This window comes from Boeremia exigua, assembly GCF_020726555.1.
Source record: "Boeremia exigua strain MPI-SDFR-AT-0100 chromosome Unknown C7974scaffold_10, whole genome shotgun sequence".
Classification (NCBI taxonomy): Eukaryota; Fungi; Ascomycota; class Dothideomycetes; order Pleosporales; family Didymellaceae; genus Boeremia; species Boeremia exigua.
In genome coordinates this window covers 1,045,320-1,059,107 of record NW_025763527.1, presented here as the reverse complement: position 1 = coordinate 1,059,107, position 13,788 = coordinate 1,045,320, and the positions used below count along the sequence as shown (strand labels likewise).

The 13,788-nt window shown below is 52.4% G+C and overlaps 5 protein-coding genes across 5 annotated transcripts; 4 read left to right on the top strand and 1 right to left on the bottom strand.

Moving 5' to 3' along the window:
* Positions 1–301: 301 nt before the first annotated feature.
* Positions 302–4,857, top strand: C7974DRAFT_341740 (uncharacterized protein; the record flags this gene model as incomplete). The annotated part of the gene is made up of 5 exons (XM_046139282.1): positions 302–936; positions 984–1,730; positions 1,784–3,768; positions 3,818–4,096; positions 4,239–4,857. The coding sequence occupies 5 exons, from the start codon at positions 302–304 to the stop codon at positions 4,454–4,456; spliced, it is 3,864 nt and encodes a 1,287-aa protein (XP_045994096.1). The 3' UTR covers positions 4,457–4,857.
* Positions 4,858–5,137: 280 nt separating this feature from the next.
* Positions 5,138–6,392, bottom strand: C7974DRAFT_400934 (pyridoxamine 5'-phosphate oxidase-domain-containing protein). Its single transcript, XM_046142552.1, has one exon. It carries the CDS (start codon positions 6,090–6,092, stop codon positions 5,337–5,339), a length of 756 nt encoding a protein of 251 aa, XP_045994095.1. The 5' UTR covers positions 6,093–6,392; the 3' UTR covers positions 5,138–5,336.
* A 357-nt stretch (positions 6,393–6,749) lies between these two features.
* C7974DRAFT_416151 (uncharacterized protein) lies at positions 6,750–7,191 on the top strand (the record flags this gene model as incomplete). The annotated part of the gene is made up of 4 exons (XM_046143962.1): positions 6,750–6,804; positions 6,858–6,919; positions 7,012–7,116; positions 7,168–7,191. The coding sequence occupies 4 exons, from the start codon at positions 6,750–6,752 to the stop codon at positions 7,189–7,191; spliced, it is 246 nt and encodes an 81-aa protein (XP_045994094.1).
* Positions 7,192–7,798: 607 nt separating this feature from the next.
* C7974DRAFT_416150 (thioredoxin-like protein) lies at positions 7,799–8,353 on the top strand (the record flags this gene model as incomplete). The annotated part of the gene is made up of 3 exons (XM_046143961.1): positions 7,799–7,822; positions 7,872–8,229; positions 8,289–8,353. 3 exons carry the CDS (start codon positions 7,799–7,801, stop codon positions 8,351–8,353), a joined length of 447 nt encoding a protein of 148 aa, XP_045994093.1.
* A 2,931-nt stretch (positions 8,354–11,284) lies between these two features.
* Positions 11,285–13,771, top strand: C7974DRAFT_37655 (uncharacterized protein). The gene has a single exon (XM_046140282.1). The coding sequence runs from the start codon at positions 11,460–11,462 to the stop codon at positions 13,413–13,415; it is 1,956 nt and encodes a 651-aa protein (XP_045994092.1). The 5' UTR covers positions 11,285–11,459; the 3' UTR covers positions 13,416–13,771.
* Positions 13,772–13,788: the final 17 nt, after the last annotated feature.

Here is a 13,788-nt window from a genome sequence, read left to right as displayed (position 1 = left end):
AGCTAGCCGCCCTTCCTTTATCGGCACCGTTAAGCAAACAGCAGTCTGTCGACTGTCCGGCGCCCTCAGTGTCAACAGCAGATACCAAACAACACAACACGGCGACCCTGCCATGGTATAGACGCGCTCTGACAGCACGACCGCGACCATCACTGCTACCACTGGCAGCATTACTCTATCTTCGGTGCTCGAACTCGCCGCGCATCCTTTCTAACTGTACATTCTTGGGCCATCATTTCAGCCAACTAATCTCAAAGCTGTCGTGGCGACTTCGCCTTGACGCGACAAGCACAAACGCGCTATGGAACACGGCCGCCATGGCCGCCCACCAACGCATCGACGCGCTCTCGGTGACGGCATTCACCGTGCAAATGAGAATTCTCGCGCTCAGCGGCAGAGCGAGAAGCATACTTTCGAGCACACAACTCCTCCATCTAAATCCCTACCCCATAATGAGTCGATAGTACCGAATGGCACGCTCGGCGTGCACCATGAGCAGTCATCAGCTACGCCAGAGAACAAGCGCCTCTCTGCTGTGCTTGCTCACGAGACGCGTCCACACATTCCTAAACGCGACTCTACCATTTCCAATACCAGCACCAACGCGTCAAACACCAATCGCCGCCGGAAAACACACATTGGGCCATGGCAGCTTGGCAGGACTATCGGTCGTGGAGGGTGCTCACGTGTGCGTCTGGTCAGGCACAGCATGACCGGCCAGTTTGGAGCCGCCAAGATCATATCCAAGACTACGGCAGAGAAGGTGCGAGCGCTAAGTTTAGCAAACCTGATCCAAAGTGCAGAGCAGGATCCGACACTGCATCCCGATGGCAAGCTTATCCCATTCGGCTTAGAGCGTGAGATTTGTATCATGAAGTTGCTCGATCACCCAAACATCGTTCGTCTATACGACATCTGGGAGAACCGGGATGAGCTGTAAGTTTATCTGGCAGTGATCGTGAATTATATCTAACGTGACACAGCTACCTCATCATGGAGTACGTTGAAGGCGGCGAGTTATTCAGCTACATTCACGAGCAAGGCGGATTGATCGAGATCCATGTTGTCCACATCTTCCGCCAAATCATTGCGGCCTTGATCTACTGCCATCGGATCAGTATCCATCACCGCGACCTCAAGCCGGAGAACATTCTGTTAGATCGGGAAACAATGACGGTAAAGTTGGTTGACTTTGGCATGGCAGCATTACAGCCGAACGGCAAGAAGTTGACGACACCCTGCGGAAGTCCTCACTATGCAGCACCCGAAGTCATCAAGACTACAGCGTACGACGGTGGGAAAGCCGATGTTTGGAGCTGCGGAGTCATCCTATACGTTCTACTTACCGGCACCCCACCCTTCAACTACTCTGGTGAGGACAGAGATCTCAAGTACCTGTTCAAAGCAATCGAGAAGGGCGAATACGTGATGCCGGATACTTTGTCACGCGAGGCTACTGACTTGATCAGACGCATTCTAATTCCTGACCCGAAACGTCGAGTGGGTTTGGAAGAGATCTGGAACCACCCCTTTCTACACAAGTTCAGCAAAGAGCTGAACTTCGTTGGAGACAATACCTCGGCCAGTCATTGGACAGGGCCGCTGCCATCGATCGCAAGCTGGGAAACTCTAGAGCGCACGACAATTAATCGCGAGATTTTGCGGTACCTTCGCACTCTCTGGCACAGCGAGAAAGAAGAAGTCATCATTCAACGCCTCATGAGCAGAGAGTAAGTTTACATCCAGAGCATATAACATGATGCCTTGCTGACGATTACATCAGAGCAAACCAGGAAAAGTACTTCTACTCCGCGCTTCAGAAGTACCAACAAGATCAGCTCGAAAACTATCAACCAAGTGCTCACCACCCAATTGCGCATTCGAACAGCGATCACCATCACAATGTTCGTCGCGACCCGACAAAAGAGGACATAGAACATATGCCAAAGCAGAAGCACAAACGGTCTCAGTCTGGGTATTCGATCTTGAACAACGAGCACATGTATTCCAAGCATAGCTTTTACGAATCGCCTGCATCAGAAGCCAGCTATGACCCCTTTCGCGCTTCGCGGCAACCGATCCTCCCAGATCGAGCTGCACATCCCAATATTACTGTCCGCCGCAGGAACAGTAACAGCAGTCGTAGTCTTCGACCAACTACAGCTCTGGGTCATCATACGGGAAGCTCGTTGCGTGTTCGAGCTCTTCGGAATTCTAAGCGTAGTTCTGCGGTCTCTCACAGCTCATCCAAACACACCACCCCATCACAGCGATCTGTACACGCCGGCTCTGTCTCACGGTCGTCATTCGCAAGTTCTTGTTGGCCAAGCAGCCCCCCTGTCGTTGCTCGAGCTGGTGGTATTGGTAGGCGAGGCGTCAGCTTCTCACATTTGCACCGTCGAGGATCGGTCGCGACCGCAAGCACAACAGAGACGGGAGCAGTCCCGTACACATCGAATCGGTCATTCGATCTTCAACAGGAATCGATCGGCTCCTATGGGTCTTCGCCTCGATCGAGTACTATTCAACCTTCCTCTACGCCTCGAGCAAAGTCCAGGGCTTCTGCAAGCACAGGAGCACCTCGCCTTCGAGTGCGGAAGCCGGAGAGTCCTAGCAAGTACATCCAGAGTGAGGCGCGCAAGGTCAGCACTGAGCTCGGAAAGGTCATGGAGGAGGCTTTCAATCGGTCCTCCATGAGCTCAAGTGTACGGACCACACACACCGACACTTATCAAGATGGCACTTTCTCCAACTATGATACGCCACCTACCTCGTTCTCAAATCGAGATTCGGGCGGCAGCACGATTGCTACACCAAATAAGAGAGCTATGCTTGCATCTCGACCGCTTCCACCGATTCCTACAGAAACGCCGAATACATTCCTCCACCGGAAGCTTGTTGAGACCCGAGACGACATTGCCCGTCGGCTGACAGAGGACAGCGATAATACGAAGCACTTTACTGAAGTACTCGAACATCTGGATCGATTGATTTTGCCGTCTGCTGATACTAAGCGGGTTGTGTCTGCCCCTGCTCGATCCCCAGAGCATATAGCACCCTTGCACGTGATACCAGAGGAGGTGAAGGTCGATGGTGGAGCTGGGTTTGAGATGACCCATAGCCCTCACTATCGAGCTGTCACTGATCCGGTTAGGCCTCAAGCTCGACGTGCAGTGACAGCTCAAGAAACAATTCGCATTGTCGACCAATCACCGAATCGCATTGCACCTCTGAACATTCGGAAGCGTAGTGGCGCGAGCCTTTCTTCCAAGTGTACAAACGAGATACCGCTTTCTGTCCCATGGCCAGGACCTAGCACGCAGAATTCTGTTCGATCCTACCATGACGTGCAGAGAGACTTACTTGCTGCACGTAAGCATGCTACATCCCATCCAACATCTGAGAGTCAGCCGATTGTCAAGAAGAAGAAATCTCTATGGTTTCGTCGCACCACCGAACAGAAAGAACAGCAAGATAAGCCCGACATACAACTCAAAACAAAGAAGCCGAACGCCCTTCTGCAGATTCCTGAAGCTTGGCAAGGCCTCGATGATCGTATCAAGAACGACCCCTCCCCCACGCTGGGCACTCATAGTGAGGCCACTAAGCATGCCTCGAAGCAATCTGATGGTAGCAACACCAGCGAGTTTCCCATGCGCAACACAGGTTCAGCTGCTGCTAAGAGCGACAGCGGCCCGCGAAAAGGTCTTTTTGGTTTATTTGGCAAGAAGAAAGAGGAGAAGGTCAAAGGCCCCATGGAACTTGATCGTGAGTTAGCCCATCCACCGCATTATATGCTATTAACACCGTAATGTAGTCAACTCTAGCTCATCGTCCATCCTCTCCAGTCATGGAATCGGGCTCGACTCAAGCGAATCGGTGAACCGCGGTGGTCCGCCCGATGTGCAGATGAATTGGCTTTCCCGTTTCCTGCACATCAAGCCTGCTGCTAAGACTCTCTGCTTCCACGTAGGCCGGGGCAAAGTTCGCGGGGATTTGGTCCGCTTGCTGCGAGACTGGCAGCGATTTGGCGTTCGTGATGTGATCTTTGATCGCAAAGCCAACACCATCAACGCCCGTGTGGACAAAATAAATCGTGAGTCCCTCTTCTCTAATCCTTTGTTCATTCAGCTACTGAACTATCGGGGCATGGGTTCTGTATTCCACTGCGGCCACATGCTCCCATTTTCACATTGTCGCCGCAGCAAGTACTCAAAGCTAACTTAATTGCCACATAGATCTCAAGATCAAGCCAGTATCTTTTGTTGTCGAACTTTTCGTCGTTCTAGAGCATGGTAATCGAGCCAGTCTTTGCCTGGCCCGATTTACCCAGAGCCGGGGTGCAGCATCAAGCTTCCGTAAGGTTGTGGATATCGTCGAGGATGTCTGCCGTGCCAAGTCCATGCTAGTTGAGGATCCCGAGAAACAAGCAACGATGATCGAGGTGCTAGGCTAGGACAACAAAATCGGGACTTGAGGCAAGGCCAGGTGGCAGGTCTTATGAATCATCGGCGGTATACTTTCCCACCTACGAGGGTACACAACGCCTGAACATTTGTTGAGTACGTCTGGCAGATGCTTGGATACACGGTCTTGGAGCTTGTCTTCGCGAACGATACCCTCAGCAGCTCTACACATCACAGTTAGTTTGAGTAGCATCAGACGGCACTCTCTCATCAGCCCCACAATCACTGCCACTCTAGGCACATGTTATGGCACAGTGTAATGTTTCACTCGGACTTCTTTGTAGTTATTAGCGTTGGTGTCATGTCAATATCTGCAGTGGGGATTTGGGGTTCAGGCAGGTTTGCGTTTGTCAGCCGATTAAGGGCTCTAATGAGTAATCCGTGAGCGATTAATGATCCCTCTAGGTCGTGGTGAAGTGTCCCTTATGTGAAAATCCAGCCATATTTATAGGTATGCAAGTTGTGGTTTAATACACGCTGTGACAACACGGATAGCGACTGGCGGAAAGGGCATGATAGAGACCGAGGTCGAGGAGATGAATACCCAGGTATTCGATGCTTCAGAATTGCGAGGTCACAGGGAAGAAGTCTTTAAGGCAACTATAGATCCTGAAGTGAGATCAGGATATGCAGAGCACGCGATTCTCTGGTGTGGTGAGAACCGTCGATTTCCTTGTTGCAATTTCACATCTAGCGGATCCTCACTCGTATCCACCCTCTCTTGAAAAGAAAACAAGTGTGACATAGGCAAGGCGGAACGTTCTGGTCGAGCGCGTATATTTCGTTCTACAGAATGCATAGCTGATACTTTCATTTCCTTATAACCAGTCGATGATCACGAAAGCACCCAGCCACAAATGCTCTTCTCACTTATAATTCGAGGGTCTCCTCGTCTCCAAGGCCGACCCACGACATCCAGCTGCTCCATCCGCTCTTCTTCTCACCAGGAAGCCTGGTAGCCTCAATCTCCTCAGGCGTCACACTGTACCAGTCTTCAGTAGGGATCCATCCAATGTAAGCACGATCTCCAAAACCACCGATCCAGTACACCTCATCAACCACAAGCCTCACCCACTTGCTCTGGTGGATCCTGTTTCCAGGCAGCCACCAGGCAGAATCAGGATGATACTTGACGAAGCAAGTTGCCAAGCTTGCATGGCTGGCGTCATCGGCACTGATTGCCTCCAAGTGTCCTACAAGGGAGAAGCGAGGCAGCGATGCAGGACTGCGCCACACGTTGTCCTGAGGGTGCCATCGCATGCTCAATGTGATGTTGGAGCCGGCGTCGACGTTCTTGAAGGAGGTCGCAATCGTGATGGCGAGAATGGTGGGGTTACCGGTGTCAGGCTCGCAGTCGCCGAAGTAGTCCATCAAACCGATGGGCGCGCCTTCGACAGAAGGCCGGTCTTCGGTGGTGTGGCGCGAAGACGTCGGGAAGACGGTGGAAAGGGTGCCGATGCTCTCGAGGCGGAGGATACGACGCGCCTGGACGGCAGACTCGTGGACTGTAGGGATCGTGAAGCCGGCATCGTGCTGGTTGAGGTTGGTGAAGAGGCGCTGGGGTGAGGGGAGGTTGGTGGCGGAACCGAGGGAGATAAGGGACAGCAGGGCCGTAGGGAGATGCATGATGCTTGAGGAATAAAGGGATACTTTAAGAGCCAGAGAAGATAAGAGTATCGTGCGTCTGTCTGCAAAATAGTGACGGTGAGACTGCGACGAGTGTCGTGTAGAAGGACAAGCGATGCTTCAAGGCGGGACAATCAGATGCATCACGCGATTCCACAGGCGGTGGGTGCCGGCCAAGTAATCCTACCAGGGTCCAAGAGTCATGCTTTTTTCTTAGGGGTACGAGAGCAACTGTGGTTGGCAAAACGCCGGTAGCGAATTGCAGTATCGTGTTGTTGAGGGGTGATCATGCGAACCAAGGTGCTCTTGAGTTTGATGTTCGCCATTCCATCTGATAAACGATGCCAGGATGATCAGATAACAATGCCAAGTAAATCCGCGTGACCGCACCTGTCTCGCTTACGGAGCTAGGGCACAGCCAAATTCGCTCCTGCCACACCATCGCCGCCGCCAGTCATCGACACCCACGACCGCACCGCCAATCTGTACGTATTCCACTTGCACGAACGCACACCCGACGAACGCTACACACGAACTCTGCGACAAACACCTTTTGCGCCGCTCGCACACGACTCTCCGCCGGTAGAACATAGCTAACGTGCGATTCGCCACACAGAACCAACAGTCGCCAACTCATCAAACCCATCAACCGCAATCATGGGTAAGGTTCACGGATCCCTCGCTCGTGCCGGAAAGGTCAAGTCTCAGACTCGTAAGTCTCAACCCCACGATTCAACATGTATGACGATTGCTAACGGACCCCAGCCAAGGTAAGCCTTCAACCCTCACACAACTACACGCGCAACGACTACAATACCGAACGACTCGTCACAACACCTTGATTCACAGCGCACTTTGATCGCGCAGGATGCGGCACAGAGGGAAGACGGTGGTTAGCACAGGCTGACACTCGAGATAGGTTGAGCCCCAGGAGAAGAAGAAGACCCCTAAGGGCCGCGCCAAGAAGAGGCTCACTTACACCCGCCGTTTCGTCAACGTCACCATGACCGGCGGCAAGAGGAAGGTCAGTAACATTGCTCTTGTCGCGAAATGATTAAATGCTGATTAGGCGCAGATGAACCCCAACCCCACCTCGTAAGGAACTCGACAATGGGAGGGCGTTCGGAACGAGCACGATGAGCTAGATGTTTCTGCCATGAATTCGGTTTCTTCGGGCTGGCTATGACTCTGGATCAGAGGGAGTGGGACTCCGTATGAGGTGGGCGTCGCCATGGCACGCCATCCCACAGCAGCAAGATCCCACACTTTGGAATGATGGGGCATATCCGTGGCGTAAATGTATCTTCGGCTTTTGCACGGCTACATCATGAAATCTAGTCTTTTGTGACTCGAAGCTGTCGTCTTCCGTGCGCAATGACATGTATGCATGTCAAAATCGCGATTGCAGGATGGAGAGTTGCCACCATCATCAACCAAAATGCTGAAACATGGGTTCTGGAACATGCCCATTTGCTCCATACGTCGTGAACACAAGATGCATATCCCCGCATGAACACAAATGTCTAGCAGATGGCGTTGAGTGGGTTGCTGATCCGGTTGGCCAATTGTGCGCCTCAGGCATGAAGCTCCGACCATGCAATCTACGTCACCTCCAGCCGTTCATCAGCTGCCTACGCGACAACCAAGCTCCACCATCAAACAAACAACTCCATCCACCAACCCAGTACCACCAAACCATAATCAAGATGTTCAAGCGATTCTTCGGCGAGGTAAGATTGTCATCAGTTGGGTTTCACGCACACTACTGACATCTCCCAGCATGGCGCAAAGAACGTCGTGACTCTCTTCCACAAGCCCTCCAGCCAGGCCTCCTTACGTGCACACACCATCTTGAAGCAAGCAAACGCCCAGTCCGTTGCGACTGCCACGGAAGACCAGGCTAGTTCCCACGATGCACAGAACAACGCAGCGCAAAGCAAGTTCGAGCTCGACGTAACGGAGGCCCCGCCGACGGCAGATCAGCTCAAGAGCATTCTGGAGTATCTGGGTGGACCAAGTGCTGTTGGCAGGGTCGTTGAGGGAGCAAAAGATGAGACAGATGCGCTGAGGCGGTTGAAGGCAGACGGAAGTACGTTCCAGCGACCACTCGTCGTAGATTGGAATCAGGGCAAGGCTGGTATGTGCATTGTGCGCTCTCTTTTGTGTTGCAACAGATCGCTGACCATCTCCTTGCAGTCGCTGGTGACAACGAGTCCGAGATACTCAGTCTGTTGAAGAACATCTCATCCGAGAAGAAATAGGAAAGCATAGCACACATAGACTGACAAAAAGCAACCCCCACGAGGTTGGTATTCTAAGTCATATCCGCCAGCTCTTCTGTTTAGGCCAATGTATAGTTAAAGCTGCGAGGACCCTCACCGCTACTCTAGTCGGCAGTACCAAACGACTAGGCAACGGATACCTGCAGAACGGCTGTGTGACTTTCCTTAATGATCTCCTTGTACAATATGCTCGATTGTTTTAGTGTCCCATGCGCGTCTTCTACGTACCTCCCCGCCGCTCGGCCTTCTTTTCTAATTTGTTTGTCTCATCTTCCCATAGATCATCTTTTGTATGCAACAGCAGTCACTCGCTGCATTCTCGGCCTTGAAACGTTTGTATAACGTACGTGGCCGTCGGCATAGTCTCTTGATTGGCTGGGTCACGCGCCGTTGGTTCTCTCACCTTCACCTGCCAAGGCTGTCGCTTCTTTTTCGGTCAACAGCAAGGCCCAGCTTCACCCTCCAGCAACCGCCACCTTCTACCAATCTGTGAGCAGCCTACATCTGATCCCTTCTGTCTCTCTGGCGTACGGCGTCTTCAGATATGCAGCTTCACGGTTGAAGCCTCTACCATTCCATTTCACTTCAGGCTTGCTCGTCTACTTCTTCCTCCTCCTGCCAGTATGGGCGACCTTGCCCCGCCGCCAACCGCGGCAGCGCGCTTGACCGACGAGGCAGCATCCCTAGATCCAGAGCAATCAGCAGCATCACCAATAGATCATGACAAGATTGTCACTTCGCCCCATTTGTCCTCCACTGAACATGCCTGGCCACGGCTGGGCCGTGGGAGTGCGATATTCAGCACAGATCTTGGCAGGCGAGCGATGCGCAAGCTCCAGGGCCCGCCATATGCCCCCATCATTGTACGTAGCGATATGGTTCGGGACGTGGTCACCGCTGCAGGTTTCTGGCGCAACAAATACCCTTACCAATATCTGTGCATCTTTCCACATGCGGGGTGGAAGATCGCCGATCTTTGGGACGAGGAAGATATTCACCTCGAGACAAGTTCCTTTTGCACGCAGGTCCTGCAGTTCATTGAGCGCGACAATGGCGTTCGAGCGCAGAAGTACGCGCAGCACTGGTCCAAGATGCACCCTGAACGCTTGCCTGTTGTTGGCGGCAATATGGCCGAGCTCTACGATAAGAGCAATCCCCTCTCAATTGTGGATAAGATATTCATCGGCGACGAGATGCGCGAGTACCCTCCTACCTTCCTTTGGCATGTCGCGCACATCATCCGTGCAGCTATGCTTGCGGTCATGGGTACGGTCTTGCCACTCAAGGGTGCAACAAGTGCTCCTGAGCATTCGAGCATGGGAGTTCAGGACGCTGTCAAATCCAAAATCACTCATACTCCGGTGACAGCAGCGACATGTCCATTTGCACCGGCAACTGAGCAACATGGTAAGTCAAGCTGCAGCACCATTGACTTCGGGCTACAGCTAACTCGGAAGAACCAGCAACTCGTGTCATCGGTCGAGCAGCTTCGATGTCTGGTCCACAACTTGTCTCCACATGGCACTTAGATCGCACATCACCGCAGAACCCAAATCATATTGTTGACCCTATAACAGGCAGCTGTCCTTGGATCACAGGGCACAGGACTCAGATGAATCCAGGTCAGCAATCAGGTGGTGCAAACGCTGCCCAATCTGCCCTGCACGTACCTAGAAATAGACCGCGACGCTCCGCATCTGGCACACACAACCCGGCTCTGCCATCGAGTCAGTATGTAGAGAACATGCCTCGTGTCCCATCAGGACTTGGCCCTCGTCAGCACATCAGCCCTATGCCAATCATGCAGTCGCCGCGATACAGCCAGGCACAAATGGCGATGAACTATTCAATGGGCTACGCTCATCCAGGCATGGCGCCATTCTCTTACGAGCAAACCCCCATGCCGCCTGGTATGATTGCAGGTCAACCACAACCTCATGGAGCTATGCAACCTGGCATGATGCCTCCTCACACGATGCGGACTCCTTCGCTGACACAAAGCTACCCTCGGCAGCCTTCGAGCTCGCAAGGTGTACCGTATGCTGCACCTATGGGAGATATGACGAACATGTACTATCCCCTGGGTATGTCGCAGCAAATCATGGACCCTTCGCGCCCAGGCGATGGTCGTTTCACTCAGCAGTACACCAGTGGTAACACTTTGTACGATCCGTACGAGGGCAGCAACCCAGCTTTTAGATCTACAGGGTACTCCGGCAAGACCTACCATCAACAGAACATGCAACACCACAATGGCCGTCAGCGTAAAGCGTCCTTCCCAGGTAGCAAACCATACCAGGGTCAATACACGAACGACCGGTCCGGCTTACCACACTCGAGTGGCAAACGCTGGCCAGGACCGAGATTTTACCAAGAGAACGATCGCGCAATCACACAAGACCGAGATCATGGTTGCGACGTCAGTTGGATTGGGCCTCAGAACGAGACTGTGAACGAGCTTTACATGAAAGACTTGCCGGATGACATACAGGCTGTCGAGCTGGAAACCATGTTCTTTGATAAGCTTGGTGTCAAACCTACGTCGACCGCCATTAGAAGCTCTGCACATAGTCAAGGCCGAAAACATGCCTTTGTCGGGTCAGTTATTTTCATGGATCAGAGTTCCCGCACTTCATGCTGACAAAACAGATTCTCGAGTGCTGCAATTGCAAAACAGGGTATCGTCGTTCGCGACCCTTCCATTCGTGGAATACCAGTCTCGATCACAGTTCCTAAGCGGTTCTTTCAGAAGACAGTGGAGGTGTCACCACGGGATACGGTCGAGGCGGGGCCTTCTTCATACTCCAGGTACACCAGCAATCCCAACAACGGGGATTCCCACAGCCACGCGCCCTCCATCAGTAAGGAGACCACTGTTGCCAGTGAGAATCAGTCATACTCTCCGCAGGATGTCAGGAGTAGCGTGCCCAAAAAGAAGAAGACCAAGCAGCCACAGCAAGGTTCGACGACCGCCGGTAGTCCCGAAGCACGAAAGACAAAACCAAAAAAGCGCCAGGCGTCGCCCAACAAGGAGGCAAATACTGGGTTCACGGAAGCGGTGCCGGCTGACACTGCAGCGCAAGCTATGGAGTGCATCTCAACTTCGGATACAGCTTCACGAACCTGTTCCACGAACGAAACACATACTCAGCAGCCGCAAGCCACGGGCCTTACCCCGCCTAAACCCGAAGAGAAGGGTCCACCAACGTTGGCTGAGGAGCGACATACGATCGACGTGACACCAACCCCTCCAGCACCTCCAAATATATCAGATGCAGCCGACTACGCTTCTGATCCCACATCAGAACACCAACAAGACGCTGTCTCAAAGAAGCTCAGCTTGCGGAATCAACAAGAGGATGTGTCTTGCACTGAAGAAACAGTAGAGCGGGAACCCGCCAAGCAGGGTCTTCCCGAGCCAGATTTTGCTGAGAAGATTCGTGCTTCTGATCCACCGATGGCACCCACGGTTCCTTTTGACCCTAAAGATGGGGTCTTGGATGATGGGGTGGCAAACGATGCGACCTCCCACTCTGCCGCACAGCCGCAAACTACTACAGAAGCAGAAGTGGAGTACAGGACTGATACCGTTACTTCAGACCAAGGTATCTCGATCGCAGCTGAAAACACCTCAACCGCAAACAAAAAGGCCTCCACGCCTTCAGTCACCAGTATCGAAAAACCAGCCTCGGAGACCATCGTACTACTAGAAGACACCCCTGTGAAAGGTGTCTGCGAGCGGCCCACCTCGGAAACGAAGGCAACTATCATATCGCCTGCTGATCCGCAACTGTCTGAAATTTCAATGGCGTCGAAAAATGACCTATCCCCTCCTAAGACAGATCCTGCCATGGTTGAACTATCGAAAAAGAGTGGAGCTCAACACACCGAGTCACTTCACCCCTTCTCTAAGCCAGCTAAGGCACTGGCAAAGAAGGAAAAGGAACAAAAGAAGAAAGCCCAGAAGAGAGAGAGGGAGCAAGCAGAAAAGGCCAAGGCTACCAGAATTGCAGCGAGTAAGGCTACTCCAAGAACTGCAACAGCCGAGAACAATGGTGCCATCAAGACGAAAGACGGCCCCGAGTCGAGTACTGTCAGCGACAGCTCGAAACCTGCAGTGTACTATGAAGCAGACGGAAAGGTTGCGCCTTCTTCGTCGGATAAGGTACAATCTGCGTCCGTAACAGGAGCCACCACAGCAAGTGCTTCGGCCCAGACGTCAACTTCTCCTGTAGTTGCTCACAAAGCAGTTGATGACAACCGCGACAAGCCAGGGAAGCGCAAGGGGAAGAAAAAGAACGCCCCAGCCGCGCCAGCGGCGGACAAAACGAACGAAGACGATGGTAAGCAACCCGGTGGCACCGTCAGCATCCCCAACGAATTCCCCTCAGTGACCAATAAGGATCTCAAAGCCATCCCCCAAAAGGACGCTCAGGATTTGGATGCACAATCGTCTGAGCAGTTACACGCCGATGAAGCTCACTGTGCGACGAAAGAATCTGTTCTAGGTGTACGATTTGCCGAAGTTTCTACCCCAACTACGAAGAAGAAGAGCAAAACAAAGAAAAAAAAGAAGGCACCCACGTGGCCAGACCTGGAATTTCGTCCCAAGTCGCCGAACCCGTCATGGATGGGCCCGATTGACATGGCAACGGATGTACAGAACTACGAAGAAATCATGAACAGAGCGTGCGATGGAGAAGATGATTCGGACTTCTCTTGGTCTGATCTACCTCGGGTTGAGGACGAGATGAGTTATGATGAGGGTGATTTTGACGAAGGTGACGATTGTGAAGATAGTGGTCAAGACTTGGACGCAATCAACAAGCGCATAGCAGAACTTCAAAACCAGCGAGGTAATACCCAATCAATAGCACCATTGCATCACCTAACGTTGACAGATACAACCAAAGCCGGCCCGTCACACAGCGTGTCCAGCAATTCTAGAACCGAGCAGATCACCAACGCTCCTCAAACGGATATCGTAAATCGGGCCATATCAGCCATTGAAGCCAAGATTGGCAAGTCTACATACATCTAGTATTGTCAGAGAATCTTTGCTCATCATTTACAGCGGTTACAACTGAAGAATTCAAAGCAGCTGGCGCCGACCTTGCTGCAGCCGAGACACAACTAGCATCAGCAGCGGATACAGAAGCAAATATCGACACAGGAACGCCTAGCTCTCAGGCAGCAAAGAAGAAGAAGAAGAACCGCAAGAACAAAAAAAAGAAGAAATCAGCTGATGGTGCTGTTGAGACCACGTATGCTGCTGAAACTGCCGAAGTCAAGGAATCGACCTCGAATATGCCCGTGGAAGATTTTCTCGACAGCAATGATGCTTTCTACGACCAACTGAAAGAGATCGAGGACGCAAAGCGTGGATCCCATGGGTCTCCTTGTTTGCAAGGAGG